Raw genomic sequence first — 27,089 nt, 5'->3', positions numbered from 1 at the left:
TTAACGGTTTTTCCCAAATGTACTTACTTTTTCGACGAGAATAGAGTTTATGAAAGGTTAAATTACATTTATTCAGATGTAATACTCTTGAAAATTGATGGGCTTGCGTGTTTCTGACCGCTGCTCCATACGATACATTATCGGATTAAACGTGACAGCAGCAAGTAATCAGTGGCGTAGCCAGGAATTTTTCAGTAAGGGGGAGGGGGGGGGGGGGACTGGCGCTAGGGGGGCTGGAACATTTCATGGGGGGAGGGGCGTCATGTAGATCAATGATAATTCTTTTAGAAACTCAAAAATCTCAGTGGGGGGCGACTGGGGGACGACAAGGTTTCATGTGGGGGCTGTCGCCCCCACGCCCCCCGTGGCTACGCCACTGCAAGTAATTATTAAATGGTAAATTCTGAAACCCTCGAAAGATTAATAGCTTTCGCGTACTGAATTCCGAAAGATTGGAACTGCCGGGTCATCGTCCTCCTACCCCCGCGATGGGGACTGGCAATTAACAGATGGCGCTTGTGGTGTACACGTCTTTTGGGGGTTAATATTAATAATAATTTGGGAGGCTATTTAATCAGCTTAAGTCGCAGCTGAGATGCTGAATTGCGAAGGACGCGGCTACAACGTGGGCGGGCCGCTGGCACGTAAAGGCGCCTCTGGCTGCCGGCCACATCGACCCATTATGACCACGGAGCACAGCCTGAGATGGAAAGTGTTTGATTTTTCCGGAGGGAGGAAAACCGAAGGGCCCGGAGAAAAACCCTCGTGGCACAGGAGAGAACCAAAGCACAACTCTAATCACATGTGATTCGCGGCCAGGATTCGGACCGTGGTCACCTTGGTGAGAGGCGAGCGCTTTACGTACAAGCCACCCATGCCACAGATTTTCAAATTGAATTGATAATGATCTAGCACTGTTATGAGCTTTTCAATGAGCTATCGCACGAAAAAAATAGGCCCAAGACAACTAACCAATTAATAAATTTCAAATTCTGAAATAGGGGCGGGACGCTGCTAATTCGTTCTGAATACTGTTCGCAATTTCTGAACTGGAGCGCCCCTTTTAAAACCAATTTAAGGCCTGAAAAAAAAACCCAAAGAAGCAATTAGCAACGTATACATGTATACCAACTTTAATATCGTCATTATTAAACAGTGCCACGACTCATGAGATATTGCCAGTGTCATTTGTTCGGAGAATTCAATTCCAAATCATTAACAATTAATGACACGTTTCACAAAGCGACAATTGGGGAAAAAAGTTTCATTTTCCTGAATTCAAGAATAAAAAACGGTCTTCAGTACAACCATCACAAAGCCTGAAAATCAATGATTGAAAATTAATCCTTCAAGTTTTGCAAAACCACTTTTGCCCGCCCACAGAGTTACTTCATATTCCTTCAACCGAAACTATGGCACATTAAAGAATGAAACCACCAAATTAACACCTTACTCGGCTGTGAGTAAATGATACCCTCGAGCATCCTGTGAAACCTTTGCGCCTGATTTGTCTTCATTTTCAACAAAAGTGGACTTTTGTATCATTTTGCAACAATGGCTTGGCCAAACCATCGTTGGAAAAAAGGTTTTTTTTTTCAAATACTGCCACCAATTGACAAAATTTAGTTAGTCCAGAGTTTGCTTGCAGTCCGTTACATCTGTGAATGGGTGTAAGCCAGCTAGTCTGGTTCCCTGACCTGACAATTCTATGACGTCTATAAATTGTTCCATTTTGACTGAAGTGTTGGTTTTGGGAACCAGACTGCAAAACAAAAACAATAATTTTTTCATGTATTTTCTGGCATCCATGAACACGAAACTTTAAACAGATCAAAGGCGATAAAATACTAATGCCCAAAATCCGTCCCAAAAACCTGTCCATTTCTGAAAATTACAGCAAAAGCAAATGTTGTACATCACCTTTAACACACAAAAGGTTTCAAACAAAAAAATTATAACTTGTACAATGTGGATTGGCATTTATTAAAATCAAAACATTGGCTTAAAATTAAAAAAAAAATACTTATAATACAAATCTTTCCATATTGTTTAAATAAAATTCAAAAACAAATTGTCACAGCCTAGATATATTCACAGGACAGACTTGAAGTGTAGGCATTTGTGGATGAGCCGAGGTTTGTGCCTTCAAAATGCAGTTTAATTGCAAGAAGTTTGTGAAATTGCAAGAAGTTTGTGAAAACAATGAATACCACAATAAGCGGCTTAGTGTAGACAAGAATTGCGATTCTGAGCAGAACCAGAGGTATAACGTTTCAGTCCATATGCTCCCACTGTTATATGAGGAGACCAGAGCATACTAGCTGAAACGTCAAGTAAACACCTGTTGTTCTCGCACATTTCGTTTGGGATTAGTACTTTTATGTGGTGAATTCCCAATCACAACCTTCTGTTAAAACAAGAAGAGACTAGTGCAGGGGCCTAAATCCCGGAGGGGGGAGGGAGGTACATATACCTCCCAATAGGGGATGGGCTATTGAATCATCGCCCCCATTTTTTTTAGATTTTGAGATATTTGTTGAACATCCCAACAACCAAATGTATTCAATAGCACTGAAAAGTGGAGAAACAAAGTACAAAATCTTTGAAAATGCGCCTTTTTGATGTAAGTGCAAGTATACATATTGATATACATCTATATCCTGAAGAGCGCCCCCTAGTGTAATGTGGTGTCCAGCCCCCCCCCCCCCCTTCCCGCTTTTCAAATTTCCATCGCAGGGCACTTTTTATATTTTGGTCATCCCCATCCCCCCCCGGCACAGATTACTACCACTGATCTAGTGACACACCCTTACAGGATGATATCAGTGGGTGAGACCTCTGCACTCATTGGGAAGCATTCCCGTAAGACAGCCAAAAACTATTGACGAGTGTGTAGAGCTCAGATATATTAAAAGTGGCACAATGTCATACCAACAGAATTCATTATCCAGATGTGACAAATATTGTTTGGGATTCCAAGTTAATTTTTGGCGGGTCTGACAAACTTATGAACTATATCTCTTAGGGTTCCAGCAGACTCGGTAAGCACACACTTTATTCTGTTGCAATCCCAAACTGTGGTGGGATTTAAGGATCCCTCTGAAGACTGAATGAGCTGCTTTAATATCCATCATCAGTCCATGGTAAAAATCCTGGATGCGATATCTGACACTAACCAGTCAATACCTTGAAGTAAGTTGTCGCCGGTGACGGCACTGCAGCCAATTATCAGCCAGTGGTGAGTCTTGATGTCATCAAGCTCTAATGTCTGCAAGAGAAAAAAACATTGCATTCATTTGCGGCCAATACTAGATCTTATTCGTGAGCGAATTTGTGGTAAAAACAGACACGAATTCAAGTTTATTGTAGTAAGCTTACATACAGCTACAGTTAAAAAACAAAACAATTCTCCATTTTTATTTGTTGAGACTTTTGAAGTAGAAGTACTGAACTGCTTCAAAGAACAGGATTTTTTCTGGCGTCTGCACTCAGAAAATGGTATTATAGCGCCCTCATTCCTTGGCAAAGGTTTAATTTTATGAGAAATGAATGCGTACACTTTCTATCAATTTCTGATCAAACAGAGACCAAACAAACCAGGACTCAAACCTTTTTTTCACCAGAACTGACCAATACATGTAGTAAGTAAATGAATCTGGGCACCCTAAGGTCAAACTATGTCTGCATTAACTTTCTCAGGATGCTTTGAAAGAAAATACATGTGTTTGGCTTTGATTGCCATGACAACAAAAAACATTCCCCCATTTCCATGGTCCAATATCGGACCCCCAAATTCATTTAGATCCTCAGAGCGGGGAATCTTGGATTCCATAATGCTCATTTCTGGGTGCTCACAAAATTCCAGAAGTTTACCAACACCACAACCAAACTGCCAACTGCAAGCTTAATGGTGACACCAAAGTCAGCCAACGAATAATCTGAAAACAATCTAAAAGCTGACATCTGATGAACTAACCTGTCTAATGTCATCTGCAGGTAAGGATCCGGGTAAATCCTGTTTGTTAGCAAATACTAATAGAGTAGCTCCCGCTAATCTCTGGAAAAAAAGGGGGGAAAAAAGCAAACATACTCGGACTTTAATACATGTCACATCAGCTTTGAATATGGTGTTTTCAAGTTGTTATGGTTTGATACGTGATAACCCGCCGCCGCACGAGGGCGTTATCACGACCAACCAGCATCACACGCAAACTCATCCGGAAATTTGTAAAATCTCCCCTGAAAAGTAGGGGAAACAAGAGCGCACGCATTACCTCTGTAGGCAATTACGGTCCATTTTCAGTTCCATGTACACTGCACACCACAAACTAGCTGACAGAAATTTAAGAGTTTGGTTCGGAACTACAGTGAAATGTTTTGAATGCGCGCTGCATGTATTAGGCCAAACAGGTGCACGCCCATTACACAACCGATACAAATTTCTCAAGACGTTTTACCTGACGGGCTCGTGGGTGTTATTGGTTGGTCGTGATAACGCCCTCTCGCGGCGGCGGGGTTATCGCGTATCAAACCATAACAACCTCTAGCCCTAGACTACAAATCTGGTGACACAGGAGAGAATCAACAGGTGAGTCTACTTACATATAGTCTGAGCCGGGTCGCAAACCCGGGCCATGAACCCGGGCGACAGTGGTGAGAGGCGAGCACTTTGCACTCAAGCCACTCTAACACCTGTACATACCTCTTCCAGAAGCAGGGAATGAAGCTCCTGTTTACAATCTAATAGTCTCCTCCTATCAGCGCTGTCAACGACCCAAATCAAGCCATCTGTACTCTCAAAGTAGTTCCTCCAGTACGATCGTAGTGACTTCTGGCCGCCAACATCCCACACATTCAGCTTAAAGCTGAAAGGAATAACAGCAAGATGGTTTGAGTACAATCTCAAGCTTTCAAGCAGACCAAGGTAAGAAAGAAGGACAAAAGTAAGATCAAAATATAAAAAAAAAAAAAGGACAAAAGTGGGACTTTGGAGGACAAAATCAAGATAAAGTAGGACTTTTGCAGGCTTTCAGGAGTAGTTTTCGTTGATACACACCAATGTCCACAACACCATAGGCTTCACTAGGCATGTTCTGTACTCATAACACTTGTACTGCGTCCAAGCCCTTCATGGTATGATTTACATATGACAGTGTGTAACACTGTTATGAAAAAAGTGAAAATTGGGAAAGTGGGACAAAAAAGTAGGAAACAATAGGAAAAAGTTGGAATTTCAAGAAAAAAGTAGGAAAAGTAGGAGCAAGGTAAAAAAATAAAATAAGAAAAAGTAGGAAAAGTTGGAATACTTGAAAGCCTGCAATCTACTGGTTGTTTTAATCCTAATCCTCCAGGCTGAATATAAGTCCGTCTGGAAACCCTGCCAAATGCGACAACACACAGTCATGAACACAACTGGAGCCACAAAAGATTGTTTAGTGCAGTGGTCAATTGTTTAAAGGGATTTACAGTTGCCAATGCTTGGTATGATTGTACGTGAAAAAAGAGGATGTTTGTTATATCGAAATGTTTGGTAGGGCAGTGTTCTTCATAGTGATGCTTGACTGTAGCGGGTTCTACACGTACTGCCTAGATCCTGCAAAAATCCTCCACAAAATGCCTCACGGGTCAGCGAGGGTAAGTGTTGATGGCAAACTTACTTTATACCCAACATCATGTTTTCTTTACTCACCCTCTGTGCTCCAATGTTTTGATGTTGAACCCGAGGGTTGGAGAGATCGTACTGATGTCTTCCCCGTTGAATTTCTTTAGAATTGTTGTCTTGCCAGCATTGTCCAGTCCACTTTGATTTATTAGCAAGGTTAAGGTTCTTCACAGGGCAAAAATCTTGTCAGACGACTGTTTAAATAAAATGACATTTGTATCGATTAAGTGTGATTTGCAGTTGAAAGTCACAAACAGGTGAAATTAAATATCAGGTTTTGTGCCCTTCACCGACATATAAACACATACCTCTCGAGTGAAAGTTGAAAAAGAAACTCACTCGGGTGGGACTCGAACCCGCGACCTCCTGCTTTCTAGTGCAGACGTCTTACCATTCAACCATCAAGCTTGCAGGATCGGTTGGCTGGTTCGAATCTAATGTACATGTAGCAGCGGGTACCGCAATTAAACTATTCATCATGAATAGTTGAAATTTAGCTTAAATATGATCTTACTTACGCAGTGACTACAGTCATGGCAGCCGACCATAACATGCACACGACAGTTGTCAACAGAACTTTATGTCCCTTAAAAACAAGGCAGTGGATATTTGGCCAGAGCCGGTTTTCTTTCAGTAAATGTTATTTTCCAGCAAGCTTTTGCTGATTGGCTGATACATAGTCACGTCATGTTGGCTGCACCGGCTTTCTTTTAGTATGCTAAATACTAGTTCTGTCTGAAGACTAAAAGGCATCCTTCTAAAAAAAAACATCCTTCTGTGCCATAAATCAGAGCGAAAAGACTGAATAAGCCACCAAAATCATCAATTATTTTTCATATTTTTGTAACTTTTTTTCTGTTTTAAGTCAATTATTAGCTTTGTGAATGACTGCTGCACGGTACGAGGTATGTTTCATGTCATGTGGATTTGAATAACAGGGGAAAAGGACAATTTTTGTGGAGTCTGTTTTTTTTATGGACTCTGCCATTTTCAATCCACTATGTACAACGTAGTTTTGTCTCCAGCTCTAAATGTCGATTCTTGATGAGCATTGGCACTGGAGTTCCTCTAGCCCCATAAATGTGGCTGAAATACTGGACTACCTCCGTATGTTCAGCCATGTATGCCCTGTGTGTGGAAGGTCCAGTTGCTAGGGGAGCAAAAAATCAAATCAAGATGTGAATAATTTTTTCACTTGATAATCACCCAGTCCATGCATAAGTATGACTGCTAATATTTATAAGCCAAAAAAACGTTGAATTCCGCACCTTCGGAGGCCTATTACTAGTAAGTAGTTATCCTGTAATTTCGAGCAAAAGTCGGACCCCTTTTGGGCAGAATAGAATCCATCGCGTACTCATGTTTCTGAATCTGCTTGAGGTCAGGGGTCATGATGATACTCGTGGTTACCACCGCGCGTGCACCAACTTTACCAACGTAATGTCAATTGCTGTGGCTGTTGCCTAGTCATTCAAGTCACAGTCAACAGCGCATGCATGCGGGCGCACTTCAAAAGTTCAGACCGATTGATTACAAATCTTGATTTGATTTTCTGCTCCCCTAGCAACTGGACCTTCCAGGCACAGGGTATATGGAGTAAACGTGGCTGAACATACGAAGGTAGTCCAGTATTTCAGCCAATATGGGGTAGAGTTCCTCAAGCTAGCATGCTACTTCTTTGCTAGGTAAAAAATAGCTTGAGCAACTCCAGCTGACTGCTCTGATCTCTGATGTAACATGTGAATTCCTGAGCATGTCAGCTGGAGTTACTCTGAAAGCTAGGTAAAAATTAGACCCGTGAACGTGGCTTTGTTGTATATAACGCCACGTTCACGGGTCTAGGTAAAAATATGATGAATGAAGTCTGAATTATGAAATGAATGATGAAGTCGGGTCCTACTAAAGCGCGTCAACAAGCGTCAACAAGCGTCAACAAGTTTTAGTAGTCGTTAAGTGCGCGTCAACAAATTTTGTATAGGCCTTTGAACAATAAAAACAGCTTTATATGGTAGAAACAGCAATAATGAACATCTTCTGCATATCAATTAAAGTTAAAATTATTTTAAAACTTGGTTTTTTGAACGCGAAATGTACGACGAATTTGTCGATAGAAGTAGGCCGCCATCTTGTTTGGATGGTGCTGTAGACTTCGCGCATGCGTAGTATGGCTCTTTACACTTCACGCATGCGTAGTACGGCTAGCTACACATAAACAAGATGGCGGCCAACTTTTATCGACAAATTCGTCATACATTTCGCGTTCAAAAAACCAAGTTTTAAAATAATTTTAACTTTAATTGATATGCAGAAGATGTTCATTAACATTATTGCTGTTTCTACCATATAAAGCTGTTTTTATTGTTCAAAAGCCTATAAAAATTTGTTGACGCGCACTTAACGACTACTAAAACTTGTTGACGCTTGTTGACGCTTGTTGACGCTTGTTGACGCTTGTTGACGCTTGTTGACGCTTGTTGACGCTTGTTGACGCTTGTTGACGCGCTTTAGTAGGACCGATGAAGTCTGATGAAGTCTAGGGCGGCCTACTTAAAACTTTATTATTTCTTTATCATAACAAAAGGATACAGCATTAGAAGTCGAACTTCCTTTTCCTTCTGTTTCATCTTCTTCAAAATTGTCAACAATCCCATGTTGAGGGAAGGTGTGTGGCCGTTAATTGTTGACAAATCACTGACCAAAATAGCCGTATTCTAGTTTTTCTCGATATCTAGCCAACCGGTAAAGTTGTATAGCGCCACCAAGTGATCAAATAAAAACTAACGTCGCTCGTCTGGTTTACAGCCACAAGTGCAATGTTTAAAACTAAGGTACACATTGCGTCGGGAGCCACACTTCGTCGTGTGACCTTATTTTGAGGTCAATTTTATTGAGATTCTGCTGTGCTGGAGTGAAGTTCTACAGACATGGCATCTTCAACGAAGTCAAAAAATACTTGGATCAGAAGTTTCACCGTCACAGACCCCACCAAACACGAAAAGGGATTTACTGTTTACAAAGTGACATACAGGGTATGTAATAATTCGTGAAGCTTAGTCGAATATTACTTAGGGAGATTAGGAATAGGAACTAGGATTAGGAACTAGGGATTTCCTCACTGTCACTGACGAAATAATCAGTGAACTGGGGGGGGGGGGGGTGCGGGCCGGGGGGGGGGAGGAGGAGTGAGGGCGGGGGGGGGGGGGAGGGGGAGGGGGAACAATTGCTAGACGCATTGTTCTAATGCACCTATCAATTATTTTCTCCCTAAAGTAAATTTAGGGCCTAAGTCTAAGAGAAAAGACACGAGAGAGGTTTCGTCAATTAAAGTGGTTATTTTAAGGAGGCTGTACAGTGTAAGTGTAACATGGTTTTCAACGGCTATATTGCAACATAAAAATTAAAATTGCGAATGTAGCAATTTAACATTGCAAATACTGCTACAAATTTATTGACTTGTTTTCTTTAGTTTTCCAAAATATATTTTTATTTGATAGTGGATATTTTGCCGGAGGTAATGACGGCAAACTAACGTTTACTAAAGGTTTGCCGGCGGCAATCCATATCAGAGGGCGCTGTACTCTTTAAGATAGGGCTGAATTATAAGATGTATTAAATTCCCATCAAAAGTTGTGTAGCACGTTTGGTGTAGTGGTTAAATAAAGGCTTTGGTGAGCGGGATGACTCGGGTTCGATCCCGATCCCCGCCACATTTTAAAGTTTTTTTTCCCATCCCCAAATAAATAAGAATATTCTTCTTTTATTATTTTAACATGTCTCAAACATTTTATTGCAGAGTATTACATTTTCTTTTTCAGCTTTGTGGCTCTGGAGGATTTTTTTTAAAGGGAAATAAAGTCCGAAATAATAAAATGGTCTGAATCCCATCTTGTGAATACGAGATTACAACGATAATATTGGCATGGAGCCAGACTAAAATTTATCACCGGAAAATGTTTAAGTACCAAAAAACAGTAACTGCGCATGTTCAGTGCATATCCGGCAAACTAACGTTTACTAAAGGTTTGCCGTCTCCGGCAAAATATCCACTGCCTTTTTATTTATGTCTTTCTCGCTTGAAATAAAATCCTACTTTTTATGAAACTAAACTTAATTTTTGTTTTTCAATTGTGGCTTTGCTCTCTGAAGTAAAGGATGCCGGGATTTCTTTTGAAAGAGCTAGTACATTTTTTTTCCGAGAAGTATTTTGTTGACAACTAATGAATACACAACAGTCAACTTCCCTGAAAATAGCAAAACAGCGTGAAAGAAGTCCTGAGATTTCTTGTTATGTTGTTTTTTGGAGGAACTAATCTTCAGAGTAGGGGTATTATTGCAAAAATCTTTCCATAATTTCAGTTCACTGCATAACCACCTGATGCTCTGTTTTTATTTGTTGTTGTGGGTTGTTTCATGCAGGCGTTCTCCCTGGCAAAACCTGAAGAAATAGTTGAGGTGAGAAAAGCCTACTTATTCCATTGACATGTATATTTTTCTGTTCCAATATCTTAAAGTGTTTTCCTTCGCTCTAAGTCTTAGAAATATGGATGACACTTTATCACAAAGTTATAGCAGCTCCTTTTTAAGTTTAATGAGTTTTACATATTTTTGTAAAGGTGTTGACTTTTTGTTCTTACAAATGCTTCCAGTGCACTACCTTTCCCAAGTTTTATGTCATGATGTAGATTTATGACTAAATATTGAATGCTGGCACAATTCCATTGAAATCTTAACCAATCATTTGTCATGTTCCATTTCTGCATTTCAGACGGTGGTTTGGAAGCGCTACAATGATTTTAAGAAGCTGCACAAGGCACTCGCCCAGCTGCATTTCAACCTACGCAGGCCTGAAAAGTTTCCCGTCTTCGCCAAAGCAAAATTCTTTGGTAATCCTCTGCTAACAAGACAGATTTACTCCTATCCACAGCCTTGCCTTCTGTGGTCTTGTATAATGCCCCAACTGTAGCAATGGCCGTGACTATAGTGGGGACAGCCCCAACTATAGTTGGGGCTGTAAAACCTATGGTTTGGGCAACCCTGACTATAGTGGGGACAGCCCAAACTATAGTTAGAGTTGTTCCAACTATGGTTTGGACCGTTTCAACAGCGATTGTGTAGTAACGGGCATTCCTTGAAGAGAATGAAAATCTACTTTTAGTTTATTTGACTCCCGCATGTAGTTAGCGACGTTTGAAACCAACAAGAATATTTATTTCTATGCTTTCAAAAATATAAATGATACAATTACGAAAAACACTTAATATCGTGAATTGAGGGTGGGGTTTTGATTTTTGAGGGAAATTTTGGGGTAGAACTACAAAAACGCAACATGAAAATAAAAGTGGGGATCACCGGGAATTGCTGTGAATGTGTAAAACTACGTTTAAAAATGCGTAAGAAAATTTCATTTTCCACCACAAAATACTCTTCAAATTTACAAGAAAACAAGGTCAAGAAGACTGCTTAAGGTTGCAGGAAGTCATTTTGGAATGATGAACACTCCTTAGGACTAAAACAAAAGAGGGGCCCGTCACTATACAGTCAGTGTTTTAACTGTAATTGGGACAGTGCTGTAGTTGGGACGTAACAAACTGGACATGCATCCTCCCAACACAGACCTAAAAAAATTGAGGTATCTCAAAAACTATTTGCCAGACGGAATGTATCTTGTTTTAAACTTCACATAAATGTTTTCTTGTTACACCATGGTGCTACATTGTTAAATTTTACTGTTTGGGTACTGTTTACATATTTCAAAAGTTGCCGTGTAACTAGTTAATGCACTTTGCTGGTACATAACTCACATAACCTACTCATAGAGGACACACCTTGATTGTCCTTTAAATGTTTCAATGTTATTCTCCTCACAGCCAACAGCTTTATTTCAAAAAGACATTACAGAAAATTCTTTTGTGTCAACCTTTTGATGTAAACACAAGCATTTTTATGGAAGGGGGGGGGGATGGGATTTGCCTCCACAACAGTATTACCTTGGTAACACAGTCTGTCATTAGTAGGTCAATCGTTTGATCCCTTGCCAAATTCAGCACCTAATTCAGATCTTTCATTCCAGGAAATATCATCCTGTTTTTTTTCTTTTACAAAGGTCGATTTGATGATGATGTCGTTGAAGAGAGACGTCAAAGTGCCCTCAAACTGCTGGAGTTTGTGGCCAAAATCACTCCTCTTACACGCAATCATTTCTTTCGGAATTTCTTCGCGGTGAGATATACAGACTTTCTCAGCATCTTGCACATGGTTTCAGTTAGGAATAGACTCCCCTTGATATTTTTACCAATGAGAGTCATGACTGTGCAAATATCCAACTAAAGTCCAACACGTGTGCACCAGTGAGGCATGATGCGCACAGCTTGAACATGCAGTGTTGCATTGGAAAGATGCATTGACGAGCGCATCGTTGGCAAATAGACCGATTCATTAGGCCCCGCCCACTGTGCTTACGGGCAATAACCTGTGCCCCTCTCCTACATGTATATGCCTTACTGCATGTTCCAGATGCGCGCATCATATGGGAGTGCAGCATGTTGAACAGTTGTGCACGCACGACGGACGTAAATCACAGCTGTGATAGGTCAAAGGTCACGGGGCGGGGCGTAGTGTATTGGTCTATCTGGTTCATTAGTAAAAACGTCATACACGAGCGGGCACCCCTGATTACTAGCGTCCATTGGATAAACACTCAAGTTACGTTAGCTTCCGGTTCCAATGGTTCCAGTGCTACTTAATGGCCAGTGGGCGTGGTTTAAACTGAACCGACGTCACAATAACGAACCAGATTGACATGTCACATAGGAACCAAAAATATTTGAATAACCTAAAAGCGAGATTCATTCTGCTTGACTTGTAAACATACATGCATAGTAACTAGGCCAATCAGACCATTGGGAAGGCAGCTTTGTGAAAGCAGTTAGCAACCAATAAGATTTCAGAAGCCACTAGGACTTTGCCTATCCTCACTGGTACCCTCTTCATTTGAATATTAGGCTTTTGTCATATTTAGCACATGGCTGGTAAGAACTGGCATAGGGCAAAGTTAGAAAAAGTTATGAGTTTGGGGTGGGGGTTGGGGTGCCTTCATTTAAAGTAAAGCCAGTTATTATCATTACTGACTCCATTAAAATTCCAGCAAAACTAAGAATGAGGCTTTGGTAAATAAGGTACCCAGAAATGATATTTTCTTTCAATTCATCACTGTCATTGAAAACAGAAACATGTGTAAAAACATTATTACATCTGCCACGATGATAGCTTAACTAGGTTGATATTTGTTTCTTCAAGGGAGGAGAGGAGGTCTCAATAAATCAGTCCGCGCCGGCACCCATCCTGCAGCCCAAGGTTCTCCTCCCCAGCCCTTCTAATGGTACGTCCCATGCAAGAAGTCCACCCAGGTGTGATTCGGCATCTACTACTCCTACCGAGGGGAGAGAGCAGGGTTCCTCAGAGGGGCTGGCCAGCAGCCCATCTCTGGGCGGGGTGTGGCTTCACAGGCAAAATGAAGAGGACATCACAGCCTATGAGGCGGTTGACTATGACAATGACGATGATGATGATGATCGGACGACGTTCAGTGAAGATTCGGTGCCATCCACGCCACTCCCACAGCTACAAAACATGTCATTCTTTGATCCCCTCTCAGATACAGGTAAAGATTTCTTGAATGGATTGTCACTGGAAAAGCGGGAAGGGGGGGGGGAGAGAGAATAGTACATATTTCTGCGAGATGAATAGTGAGAGAACTGAGTTTTACAAAAAATGACATTCCGTGTACACCACTATTTTCCAGTTACAGATGCGTATACGTTTGGTGGAGGCTGGCTCACTGTTCTTTTCTTCTTTGTAGAGGGAGAAGTTTCTTAGTTTTGTCAGAAAATTGTTCTTACTTTACCCTCGTACCCATTAGTGCTTGTTAGCAGATTGAGGGGAATATAAAGGTATGTGTTCTTAAAAACTGGCACATTAAATTCAGCTCACCTGTAACTTGGGCTGTTGAAATTAGCACAGCTTATTCTTAATTTTCCTTTGAAAAATGTGCCCTCGGGCAACACTATCTGCAAGAGGACACAAAACCCACTAAGAGAGAAATCCAGGGTCTCTCAGTGCAAGGTACAGGAAATAATCTGTGGTTTTTTTTCATGTGCTGCACGCCATATTTTAGAAAATCTCACTCTCCACTTTTGACATATGAAGATAGAGGGCAAGTTGTCAAATTCAAGAACAGGCTTTGCCCAAGGTTGCAAGAGTTCAACCCAGCTCCACAGTCGCCCCATTAAAAGTCTCCCCCCCCCCCCCCTCCAAGAAAAAACCCACCATATTAACGGAACTCTTGAAAAGAGTCTTGTGCCCCGTTGACATTTGACCTTAATTTTAGTCTTTGAAGTGTCATTTCCAAGGTTCCAGGACCCTGTAGGCTTTGATGATAATGCATATTTCCATATTCATGAGCAAAACGGTGAAAACAGTGATATCAGATGTTAAACACACATGCCCCCTCTTGTTTGCGTGTGTTTCTCCGCAGAGCCATCCTCATCCATGGCGGAGCTTCCCCCAATACCCCAGAGCAACAGTTGGTTATTCCAAGCCATGGACATGTGTGCAGTCCTCAATGAGGACCCAGGGCAAGACTCGCCGGATGACTCCACACCGGCAGACTCCACCACGGATCTGTCCACCGACAGCGGTATCACCATCAACTTCCCTCAGGTAAAGTTTGGACGTCATATTTTTTTTAACCCTAACCGCCCTGAATCCTTCAAAATCCTCTTTGCCAAAGTGGAGGAATTTGAGGTTACATGGCAAAAGTGCATTACTGATTTCGTAGGATGTACTCAGTCAAGATCTTGGGCCGGACCTTGTCTTGTTTTTGCTCAGCCGTGCATAAATATAGGCCTGGATTATGCTTGAAATCCTCCATACCGCTCCAGGATGTCATTGGCCAAGCCTCAACACATTGACAGTCACTGCCACAGGATTTTGCAGGATTCAGGCAGTGGTCACCCCTCCACACACCATATTCAAGAAATAATGGAGGAATTTGCAGGATTGAGGCTACATCCTAGCCAAAAGGTCAAGGGAGTTAGGGTTAATGATGCCAGAGAGCCAGCCTAGCGTCTTTTTTGTACCTATCTCAATGACTGACTGTCACTTGTGATTTATGCTGGTTGTAGACTGGTGAAGAGAGCCGGGCAGTGCTGTCGTATAGGATTACCCCATAACGCCAATGAATGGGCTAAATCCACACATTGTGTAGACCCTGGCCCAATTTTCATGACTCTGCTTACCGTTGGCCAAAAATCCCTGCTTACTGTAACAGAAAATTCTGTGCTTACGGTAAGCGTATTTCTGGGGTTAGCGTGGAATTATACACATGCGTATGTAACAAATGATTCTGTGCTTCCAGGGTTAGCACAGAATTTTTCTGCTGGCGCGATTAGCACAAAATGTTGATCATAAACATGGAATTCTGTGGTTAGTAGAGCCATGAAATTGGGCCCAGATGCATGGCAATGAATAGCCCTTTTGAATCGATAGCAATGAAATTTTGCTCACTCTGGAACCAGCTTTAATAGACTAGCCTTGTCTTTTTTTCAACATACTGATGGCCATTTCTTTTGACAAATACCTGCCTTTTTCTCTGAATGATGCCCCCTTTGTGGTGTTATTTCCCAAAAGTAGCAAATGCAAGCTCCATGGAAATCTTAAAGATTGTGGAAACGTCTTTCTCAAATAAATATACATGTATTGAGTATATTTAACCACCAAGTGCCCGTACTTGGCTCTGATAGGTATACAAACAGCGCCCTCTACAGGTCTTGCATATACACATTGTGCCAATAACTAACATGGCTAACTCTGTTTTCTCCAATAAATTCATTTAATATAAACCCTGCACATTTGTATCATTTGCTTCTAGGGGTTCGATTCATCGACCAGTGCTGCCAGCTCCAGAGAGCAGCAGCCAGCAGGCACACCGATTCCCCCGGAGTCAACCGAAGACGTCAAGAACGAGCGTAACACCATGGCCAGGGCCTATCTAAACTGCATCCGGGCTCAGCAAGCTGCTGAGAGGGACGCTATGTACTCGGACGGTGGCATGGTGGACTCGCGCTCTCTTAATGTAAGAAGTTCTAGCTTAAGACATGTTGCATTCAGAAGCCGTCCTGGCGCAATTGCAGAATACCCCGCCACTCACCTATCCCACCTCGTATCCAGATACGCAGATACGGAGTCACGCTTGGATGCTCAACCAAAACCACACGCGTGTGCCACCCCGTATCCCCGTATCCGCGTATCCACTTCCCGGCACCTACTTTGGACTTGGACGTTTTTCCCCTGCTCCCCATTCAACTCACGTTGTCTCTGCCTTCGTTATTTTTCAACATGGATAAGGATGCTTCGTTCTCAAAAATATTTTCCTCCGCTAAAAATAAAGTCCACCCCGTATTCCCGTATCCGCGTATCCACTTCCTGGCACCTACTTTGGACTTAGATTTATTTAACCCCTGCTCCCCATTCAATTCACGTTGTCCCTGCTAGCCGCATTTCTTAATACAGGGAAATAGAGCCCTCTTTAGACCCTCCAGCGCTCAAATCCACCCCGTATATTGTATCTGCGTATCCACTTCCCGACATCTACATGTACTTTGGACATTTCTGCAACATTTTCCGACTGCGTAGCCATTTATTTTTAGGGGGTAATTTTCGCGTGGCGGGGTATTCTGCAATTACTCCGCCGTCCTTGAGTTGCTGTTTTTATAAGCTGCGTCAGAATCTTTTGTCTATACTCCAATCTGATGTTGAAATGACGGTGACGGTTCTGGTAGCCATTTCTGGGACACTTCCATGCCTGAACACCCATCACACGTGCAGTCTGTAAAGCTCTGAGCACCTCACTAAAGTGGAGTGCATTGTGTGAAATACCGAAAGGATCTTTGGAGTGTCCCAGTAATGGTGGAAAGCCACCCCAGTATACAATTTTTAAAAGTAGGCAACTCGGATTGGTCTATAGCTGTTGTCTTTGATCGTATATTGCAGTATAAGTTGCCGTAGCTCTGGAGGCCTGTTTGGGAAACAGGCTTATTTAAGCTTAGTAACACAGAATGCCTAGGAGATCTACTTGTGCATATCCTGTTGGAACAAGAGCATTTACATCAAAGATGGCTTCCATCCAAAGGATCTAGTTAGTCCCCTCATTGAAGAACAAGACTGAGAGATTGTAGGACTCTTAACCTGAACCCTCTAGGATAGTAGGGATAGAAACTCTCCTTAACACAATATGCAACACTTGTGAAAATGAGAAGCCTGCTCAATGCCACAAGATCCATCAGGCCAAACACCTCAAGGACAAAATGCCTCAGAGTTTGAGGTCACTAACTGTAGCAGGATATTGTTGTAGCATTGTTCTATGGAACTTGCTTTCATTGTCTCAGAATTCGCTATTTTTGCGCTGGTGTTGCGCTGGTGTTGATAGAGCTCAGTGCAACAGGCCCCACAGACTCTTGAACTTGATGCACTGTGCTAGTTAGGCTTAGCTGATTTTATAGCCTTGTGCCAATGCTCAGGTTTCAGATTTGTTCTTTCAGACAAGTCTAGATAACAACTCAAATCACAAGTCCATCACATACTAATTACACTTAGGATCACAAGTAGCAGGGGATGAACAAAGGACTTCCTTTGTCACAGTTAATTTGACTGGCTTGTGATTCAGGCCGTGTCCGAAACGGGCTTCCAGAGCTACGGCTACGTCTATTGTCAGCGCGTCCCCGCGTATTTTCAATGGGCGCAGACCTAGACCTAGCTCTAGACAGTTGATTCGGATGCAGCCTGACTTGCAAACTTGACTTGAGGCTGAACAACTTGTCAGAACTTGAGTTCAACTCTGTCAGGTTCGTTCCTCTGCAAACACGCTGTGGGTTTGTGCACATTTGGATGAATTTCCTTCACGCACTAGTTGTTGTGATTAGACCACACCATCAACTTTTTCTTCATGAAGTCTATAACATTGGAAAGCCAAAAAGGAGACTATCCAGTATGCAAACTGTGACCAAACTACAGTTTAATCTGTGTTTTTGATCCCAGGCCAAGCCTAGAATGGATGAGACAGGAGGCATGGGCGTGGCCCCCGTCACAGTGGGCGGAGAGGAAGACTACCTGTATCAAGCAGCATATCACATCAGTCTAGCGCTGGAGAACGAGGCTAACGGCAGCTACCAGGCGGCCTTTGACCTCTACAAGTCAGGGGTCGGCGTGCTGCTCAAAGGAGTCATAGGTAAGGGTTGGCCTGATTTTGATCTTTTTTTTAATACTGACCCACATGTAGATGATTGAGTTCAGTTTCAGCTGACTTCTCCATCTGTACCTCTATTCAGTGTTGGATGTTTTAACCCTAAGTCCCTAGGTATTTTTGCTAGGATGCAATCTCAATCCTGCAGAATCCTCCAACTGCCTCCATGTAAAAATTGCTTACAGCCTCCATCCCGCCAAACCTCCATTATATCTTGAATGTGGTCCTTGGAGGGGTGACCACTGCCTCAATCCTGCAAAATCCTCCAGCAATCACTGTCCACATGTTGAGGTGGAGCCAGTGACATTCTTATGCAGTGCGAGGGTTTCAAGTATAATGTAGGCCTAAATGTATGCATGGCTGAGCATTAACAACACAAGGTCCGGCCAAGACCTTGACACAGTGCATCCTCCAAAATCAGCCACACATTTTGCATATAGCCCCAATCCTGCAAAATCTGCCATTTTGCAAAGAGGATTGTGGAGGATTTGGGAAGGTTAGGGTTAAAGGTATGTAGGAACATTGGCAGTTACCTGGAAGCGTACATCGAGAAAATCCTTGCTCAAAGTGAAGATAAGACTGGTACCAAATACCCTGTGAAATTATTCCGCCTGGAATGGTATCATTATTGAAGAAGACAGTCATTGAAGGTTGTTTAACAAAATTATGCCCACTGGCACACTTTTGCGTGTGTTAGAAGCGGACCCAAATATTGTGCATATGTGACCTGTCATCCCAAAATGAGCTTAAAGTTGGAATTTTTAAGAATTGAGGTATATATATATCTGGATTATGCCAAACAAGAGCTTTCCAATGGTATACAACATTAAGGGGTACTGAGTTCAGTAAGAGAAATATAGACCACCAACTTACTTGAAGTTGTAAAAGTGATTCTTAAAGAAAATGGCATTTAAAAATCCTGCAGTTGTGTTACAGTGAATGGACAGTCAACTTGTAACAAACGGGATGAAAAGGGTTTTAAAGATGTTTGACAGAACAAAAAAATTGGAGAAAGGTAGCACAGGACTTACAGATTAAGATTCTCTTGAAAACAAAAAATCGACCACCCCTTCAAATTTTGGCTTTGCCCCACTGTACTGCACAATGGCAATCTCCGACTTTCAGCTCATTTCGTGGTGACAGGTCACCTATGTTTTCTCAGTTTTCAAAATGTGTAGTATCCACAGAACTGAAACTTCAACAGGTTAGTTGTTATGCGCCCTACTAAAGATTTTGAGCAATTTTGTAGTTCAAACAACAAAAATGCACAAAAAGCAAAGTATGTACTTTTGGAATGCAGTGGTATAATACATGTACATGTAATAACATATTTGTATCAATTGTACTTACAAATCAAATTTAACTAATTCAAAAGTCATGACGTGTCCCTGTAGTTGTTGGTAATCTACACCCAGATATCTAAAATGCAAATTGACAGGTATTGTGTTTGTTTCATCAGCGGATGATAATAAAACTCGGCGCGAGGCAGTTCGCAGAAAGACGGCTCAATATCTGATGAAAGCTGAGGATTTGTACAACAAGTATCTGTCAGCCGATGCTACCAATAGCAAGAGATGGGAGGTGGGTGTGCCATTAAAAAAACCAAAGAAACAAACAAATCAACCATATTTTGTGACATTTTTGTTTTCTTTTTGCCTCAAAAAGAAAAAAAATGGAAGTTCCTCTCCCGCAAAAAAAATCAAGTGTTGGCCATTGTGAAAATTTCAATTAAAAAAAGGGTTGCGAGAAAAAGGGTTGCAGATTCGGCTTTGCGTGCAACAACGTAAAGTTAAACACTTTTTGTAGAATAAAAGTAGGTTGGGACGGTTAGTGCTCACTCATTATCATACATTTCTTTTGGGGATTAATGCATACAGATAATCCAAACTGTTAGCTTGGCGCTTTTGATTTTGGTGCTTCCTAACAGCAGTCACAGTCACAAGTCCTTTTATATGTTGGTTTTTTGCCCTTTGTGTACGTATTTTTATAAACTTAATCGTTAAATTTTTATTTTTATAAATTCACTCGGGTGGAATTCGAATTCACAACCTCCTGTTTACTAGTGCAGACGTCTTACCAGTCAACCACTGAGTTGGCAGGGTCAACTGGCCCGTTCAAGTCTGATGTGACAAGAGGTACATTTGATATGACTTGCGATTGAGTTGTGACTTTTTTTTAAGATGGAGTTTATGTCGGGGAGATGTGATATTACATCAGCAAAGAGCAAAAACCCAATATAAAAATTAAATCTCCATCTTATAATAATAATAATAATAATAATACAAAGTATTTATATAGCGCTTTACAAAGAACAAAGCGCTTAACACTCATCCACAACAAAAAATAACAGGAAAGAAAAACAGACACAATACGATTACGAATGGACTAGGAACAGGTGTGTCTTTAGGAGACGTTTGAATACAGGCAGCGAGACCGCCTCTCTCAGACAAGAAGGAAGCTCATTCCACATGCGAGGGGCGGCCACAACGAAAGAGCTATCTCCGGCCTTCTTCCTACTTCTAGGGACAGAAAGCCGGGTCTGATCGGATGATGAGCGGAGTCGCTGTCTGTAAGAGTCAGGAATATTTGAGTGATGTGAATGTAATAGGTCAACCAGATATGATGGAGCTTGAGTGTTGAGAATTTTGTATACAAGGGTGAAGATTTTGAAGGCTATCCTCTGTTTAATAGGGAGCCAATGTAGCTCTGCCAGCAGGCCCTCAGATGGCTGGTCCCGGCCGCATGCGAAGACCAGCCGAGCAGCCTTGTTTTGTAGGCGCTGTAACCGTTTAAGATCTTTCTCACGAGCACCTAGCAAAAGAGAGTTCGCATAATCAAGACGGGACAGGACCAGACTTCTGACGGCGTGATGGCAGGCATCCTGTGTAATAAACCGGCGAATATGCCACAGGTTGCAGAATTGGAAATTAACAGTTTTACACAGAGAGCCAACGTGATGAGACATTGTCAAAGAAGAATCTAGTGTGACAAGTCACAAGTCACAAGTCCGTCACAAGTCATATCAAATGCATGGTAACAAGAAGAAGGGATGAACAATGGCAATGGAAAGATTGTTGTCAAAGTTTGCTTGTTTCCGTACTTAGACCGGATGACTTCTGAATGACTTGTGATTGACTTGTGAAGACTTGACTATATCCCCGCTACCGTTCCTCTTTTTTTTCCCTCTGTCTTCCTGTGTCTTAGTCTGAGCAACCTGGCATCGATGTTGACCCTCGCTCAGCTCACCTCAGAGGCCCTCAGGAGGAACTCAAGAATTACAAAGTCCTGGGCTTGATTGATAGCGTGCTGCTGGTTCTTGACACAGTCACCTATCAAACGTTTGTCATTAAGGTACACTGGGTATATCCTATGCTTTTGAGTCTCCCAGATCCCTCAAAATCCAACAAGAGGTTTGGAGGATTTTGAAGGATTTTGAAGGATTTTGAAAGTTATGGCCTGGCAACAGGTTCTTTACATGGGACACGATGCCCATCTTATGAAAATCAAGGCTTCGCCTCACCCACTTCACGGGGGAGGCAGCTTCGTCACCTGTCACCCGCTTTGTGGGCGAGTCACCCGTTTTGCTGCTGATCAATCATGAACAACCATACACACCCTTTGCGCTTTAAGGTATAGCGGTGATGTGCCATTGGGTCCATGCAAACTTGAGGATTTGGGTGGTTTAGGAAGGTTACTCGCAAAAATGCCTGGTGGGTTGGAGTTGAGTTCTCCATTTTATTGAAATAAAGCATGTAGACACACTTTAGTGTTGTGTCCAGTTCATAAATATTTATGAAGTAGGCAGCCACTTTAAGGTCACATGATCTCATCTCATCATGATCAATGGAGGGCTCTTCAGCAAGATTTAATTAGTCTTGGCTCTCACTTTCCTAACGTTCAGTACATGCTATCATTGCTCTTAGCAACTTTGATGGAGTAGAATAATTCAGCATTATACACTTAGTATTTATTAACTGATTTTTGGAATAAAGAGTTGTAATGATGAAATTGTGTTTTTTTTATCAAAAGGTTAGGTTTGGAACATTCTTCTTTGGATTTTGAGTGGTGTTATTATTGGAAATGAACAAAATTCATGAACAGCAAATGATCCTATGCCTTTAATCAAAGTACTGTGTTCCTGTGTTGTAGTTGAGTCCACCACAAGTCCTCCAGTCCCAATTCAAATCACAAGCTATTCAAATGAGCTTTGACAAAGGCATTCCTTTGTTATTGTTCATGCACTGTTACTTGTGAATGCACTTGTGATTTACTGGAGACCAGACTTGTGATGGACTCAACTACAACACGGCCATGTACCATTAAAACCCTCTTTTGAATGTTTTTCTAGGTATTGCTGAAATGTTCAACAGCCACCAAGCGATCGACCTGTGCGCCGGCCAACTGCAGGTACATGGTCAAGCCCTACCGATTCATCGAGACAGACAACGCCATCTTCATCGTCTTGGAGCATGCCAGCGGAGGGAAGCTATGGAGCTATGCCAGCGGCTTCCTGAACCACGGAGCAGAGTCCTCCTACAATCAGGCCCTGGCTGGCAGCCTGGAGAGGAAGAGCATCGGCAGTTGCGGGTCACGGAGGTCGCGTCACAGCACGGCCAGCGGCAAAGAGGACAGGAAGCTGAAGGAAGACATCTACGAGGAGAATGTGTTTCCCGAGCCGGAGCATCCTTCACCTCCAACGGAACAGTTTGGAGATTTTGTTAGCAGCTCTCAAGACGATGATGGAATGAATGCTTTCACACCGGATGCATCCCCCAGTGGGGAAAACAGTTATGCAAGTCTTGTTATTGACTATGGCATGAATTCTGCCGAGCCTGCTATACAGGATGCGCTAGAAGAAACACAAACACCTCCAGCTGTGGCAGACTCCATCTCGCGTGAGTTTGCAGATCTGGACATCCGGGACACGGAGACAAACTTGAACGATCTTGCCAACCAGTACTCGCAATATGACAACTTCTCTGGACACAGTAATGTCGGCAATAGCTTGTTGAGTGTGACTGAGCCGGGAAGAGTCAAAGTTGGTGGAATGGACAAAGCTACCACAGCCCCCATGAACTTGTTCAGCATTGATAGCCTCGAGAGTCCTGGAAGTGAATTGCACAGTGCTGGTAGTGCAGACAAAACAGTGTTTGGTTTTGGCTCAGCTCCTTCAACTCCCAAAGGAAGGCCTGAAGATGCTGATGGTGTAATTACCGACAGTCATCTTCATAGCAAAACAGGTGCAGCTGATGCGTCGGCGCATGGCACTCTTTCCACATGGGTGGACCACAATCCTGAGGATGTCATTGCGGATGCCTTGAAGGTCATGGAGGATTTGGAAGAAAATGACCAAGACGATCTTGAATTTGGCCTGGCACCTTCAAGCCGCAACCATGCGCCCTCGGAGTTTGACGAGTTCAATTCACTGCCTCCCAACGCAAGCCAAGTGCACACCCTGCCCGACACCAGCGGATTTGCATCTGCTATGACCGATGATGTGATATCTTCAAAGCCTGGTACCGACCTGGCCGAGTTTTTCGACACTGCTTTCAAAGAGGACACGGGGACGTTATCAGAGTCCAAGACAAGACCCCCTCTTGTCAGGCACAGCGCGAGTATGTATGAGAGAGGAACACACAGTGATACCTCACCGAGACACAGACAGCATTCAAATCCACTTGACTTCAGAGTCGTAAGAAGTTCATCTTTTGAAGAGGGTCAATCAGGTGACATTCTGTCATCTTTGATGCAAGTCAAGGATGAGGACCGTGGGGGCTTTGAATCTGTCTCCCTGCGGGAAGCCAAAGGCACGGCTGTCGATAAAACTAAGAGTGAGCCCAATCTTGGAGAGATGCTTGGTGAAGCGACCTCAAGTGCAACCGTGTTGAGTCAAGATGGTGGACAAGTATCCGCTACGCAATCTGAAATCACCCCCAACCAACCAAACTTAGATTTGAGCCTTGCCAAACACAGTAATCAATTGACAACAACCCAATCCCCTGCCAAGCCAACGAACAACTTATCACCGACGTCAACTCTGGAGGGCTCTGAAGCCATGATATACAGCTCATGTGAATCCACTCCCAAACACTCAATCTACTCCCCAGACTACGACAGCGGCACCGTCATGGACTCGCCTAACATGGAAAGTCCAGATCCGCACTCAGCCAACGAGCAAGATCTGCTTGGAGGCACTCATAAATATTCATATACGAGTGACACAAAGAGTACACTGGGAGATAACGATGCAACCCCAACTCATACCACCATCCCTCATCCGGAATCTACAGCATCAGCGACAAAAATCGCAAAACCCAAACCTCGTGACGCACCCCTGCCGTCCCTCACCACCCTGTTTGCCCAAATGGACGAACAGGTAACGGTCACCAAATCCAGCACCTTGCCCGAGTCTTGCGTTCGACTCTGGGCCGCTGAGATTCTCCTGGCCCTTACGGACCTACACGCCGCAGGTATCATCTGTCAAGATCTGCGTCCTGATAACATCCTGCTTGCGGAGGGTGGCCATGTCAGACTCACGTACTTCAGCCAGTGGCAGTATGTTGAGAGAACGCTATCCGCCTACGCCAAGGAGTATTTCTACACGGCGCCGGAGGTGAACGGGATCTTCAGCGTAACGCCGGCTTGTGATTGGTGGAGCTTTGGCGTCCTGCTGTATGAACTACTCACAGGCACGGTGAGTGTGGTTCATGTTCATTCTTTTCCAAATAATGCATGGTCTGTGTGATGATAAAGTTTGGGCTAACGCTTGCCAAAGCAGATCAAATTCAACCAAGTGAAATACATGGTACGCTTGTAATAACAGTCAGTCAGATATTCCCGTGTTTTTGTTCGCAAGGGTACACCAGAGATTTGCTTGTACACAGTATTGATATTTTCTGTATAAAAAAAATTGTTATCGTACCAAAGAATAGAATTATTAAATGATGCCCCTGGTTGACATACTAGCCAGGAGTTAACCCCCACAGCAGTAAAGGATGAAAACAATTAATTGTTCAAAACCAGCCCCAAAATAAGATAATAATAATAATAATAATAATAATTGTGCTTGTATAGCGCTTTCCATCATATCAACAATCTCAAAGCACTTTACAATTATTACCCCGTTCATCAGGCCATGGGACCACGCGGCAGCCGATATCAGCGCTCAATCGGTCCTCGATCCTCACAGGTACCCATTCATACTCCTGGGTGGAGAGAGGCAATTGTAGTTAAGTGTCTTGCCCAAGGGCACAAACACCATGTTCCAGGCCGGGTTCGAACCCACGCACCTTCGTACATAAGTCAAACACCGTAACCACTGGACCATGGCGTTCTACAAGATGATTTAATTGTCTGTTTTCGTATTTGCAGTCTCTACACGGCTGTCATCCCAGTGGGCTTAGCTCCCACACTCAGCTCATCTTACCAGACCACGTGTCACCAGAGGCAGCCAGTCTCCTCAAACAGGTACAACACTTGGCGTGACTGTAGGTCTTGTGATATCAAAATTGTGACCGGCTCCACAAAAAATGTATTAGTCGAGCTGAGCATTATTGTGTAATGGCCCACACAACTTTGAGAGGGTTGGAATTTTGTCAAAATGTGATTTTCATTTTGTATCATAAATGACATCTTTAATACCTACAGTTTCAGGTTTCATTCACAGAAATGTTGATTTTGATGAACAAAGTGGAAAAAAATCCATTTTGTGTGCATCGTTCTGTTGTTCTGCAACAAAGCCAGCTATTTCAAAACCTGTTTTCTCAGTTGCCTGTTTTCTTAGTTGTGTAATTTGAACTCCAAGGAAGTAACTCATATGCAAATAAATCATATCTCCAGATTGGGAGGGGCTATGGAGCTCTATTATATACTAAATGAAAGCTTACATTGTGGGCTTTGCAACCATAAATAACTCAATTTCACTTTTTTGTGACATAATACCCTTTTTTGTGGAGCCAGTCACAATTGTGATCAAGTCAGTCTATAAATAACTAGGGCACCAATGCATGAAGTATGAGTTGGCCTTAACCCTCCTTTGCAAACATGCATTCTTTGCAAAGTGGTCCTTTTAGTGAAACTCAATCAGGTTTCAGTTTTTAACAGTTAAGAGCTCCCAGCCTACCTAAAGTAGGATAGACTGGCTGTGACTGTTTATGTAACTTGACACAGCTATGCTTTGACTGTAGGTGATTGATAAGACAGCTGTGCCACCAGTTTCCTACTTTTGTCTGTTGACTGAATTTGACTAGTCAGAGTGCTCACCTGAAATATGATCTGACTGTTGGTGACTAACCTGTGTAAAAGGCATGGCAGGGGAAGTGGATGAAATTTTGACTGTCTGTGACTGATCAAACAGTAGGAGGATTAATGCCTTAGAATCTTAGCCTTAATATTTTCAATAAAATTTCGATTTAATGGCAGCTTCGAGTGGCGCAATCATTCAACAAATTTGGAGCAATGAAGGCAGTGTCCGGAAATTTATTTCTTGCGGATCAATCTAGTCAGCTTACTATAAATAATAATAATAATGTTGGATGGCTTTTTTTTTCGGGGAATACAAGAATATATTGCACTCGCTATAAGGATATCGCACAAGTGTTCGACTTGTGCACAAGTGTTCGACTTGTGCAATATCATTATAGCTCGTGCAATATATTCTTGTATCCCCCTCAAAGCCATCCAATATATAATTGTTCTGATTATGGACTCCGTTCACGAACAATAGATAGCGCTTTGGGACTACTTTGGCAAGTCTGTTGGTAGGGACACAGTGTGTGTGCGTACTGTTTTGTGCGCAAGTGACGTGAAGTACGCGCAACTAATGTGCCCAAACCAGTAACATCTTCCAATGAGCAATGCATAGGTCTCCCCCAACTCTCCCTTTGTAACCATTGAGGGGGTACTTGTGCACAGAGGCCATTGAATGGAACAGTACATGTTGATTGACCAACTTGTATTTATTTCTTCCAGTTACTACAAGTCAACCCATTGGAGAGACTGGGCAGCCATCGCGCCGGCGGGGCCGAGGAGATTCGCATCCATCAGTTCTTCAAGGACATCAACTGGACTAACTTGCAGAAGACAGCTCACTCCTGAACTATGCGACCAGCAATCTTGCCCAAAAAAAAA

At 42.6% G+C, this 27,089-nt stretch overlaps 2 protein-coding genes across 3 annotated transcripts; one reads left to right on the top strand and one right to left on the bottom strand.

Moving 5' to 3' along the window:
• Positions 1-1,952: 1,952 nt before the first annotated feature.
• On the bottom strand, positions 1,953-8,465 carry LOC119742657 (ADP-ribosylation factor-like protein 2). The gene is made up of 5 exons (XM_038218805.1): positions 8,249-8,465; positions 5,690-5,800; positions 4,703-4,865; positions 3,977-4,057; positions 1,953-3,268 (listed from the first exon to the last, which is right to left on the bottom strand). The coding sequence occupies exons 1-5, from the start codon at positions 8,311-8,313 to the stop codon at positions 3,134-3,136; spliced, it is 555 nt and encodes a 184-aa protein (XP_038074733.1). The 5' UTR covers positions 8,314-8,465; the 3' UTR covers positions 1,953-3,133.
• Positions 8,466-8,496: 31 nt separating this feature from the next.
• On the top strand, positions 8,497-27,089 carry LOC119742656 (ribosomal protein S6 kinase delta-1-like). 2 transcript variants are annotated; one of them, XM_038218804.1, is made up of 13 exons: positions 8,497-8,691; positions 10,079-10,114; positions 10,428-10,545; positions 11,766-11,881; positions 12,959-13,322; positions 14,196-14,380; positions 15,591-15,794; positions 17,756-17,945; positions 19,420-19,541; positions 21,165-21,311; positions 22,309-24,654; positions 25,332-25,427; positions 26,931-27,089. In XM_038218804.1, exons 1-13 carry the CDS (start codon positions 8,587-8,589, stop codon positions 27,054-27,056), a joined length of 4,155 nt encoding a protein of 1,384 aa, XP_038074732.1. In that variant the 5' UTR covers positions 8,497-8,586; the 3' UTR covers positions 27,057-27,089. The 2 variants fall into 2 exon arrangements, with proteins under 2 accessions (XP_038074732.1, XP_038074730.1); XM_038218802.1 differs by having other exon boundaries at positions 8,498-8,691; positions 11,766-11,870; positions 12,948-13,322.

The sequence above is a fragment of the Patiria miniata genome, unplaced genomic scaffold (genome assembly GCF_015706575.1).
Source record: "Patiria miniata isolate m_02_andy unplaced genomic scaffold, ASM1570657v1 HiC_scaffold_6, whole genome shotgun sequence".
NCBI classification, from domain to species: Eukaryota; Metazoa; Echinodermata; class Asteroidea; order Valvatida; family Asterinidae; genus Patiria; species Patiria miniata.
The sequence above is the reverse complement of the archived record's forward strand: the minus strand, read 5'-3'. Positions and strand labels throughout refer to the sequence as shown.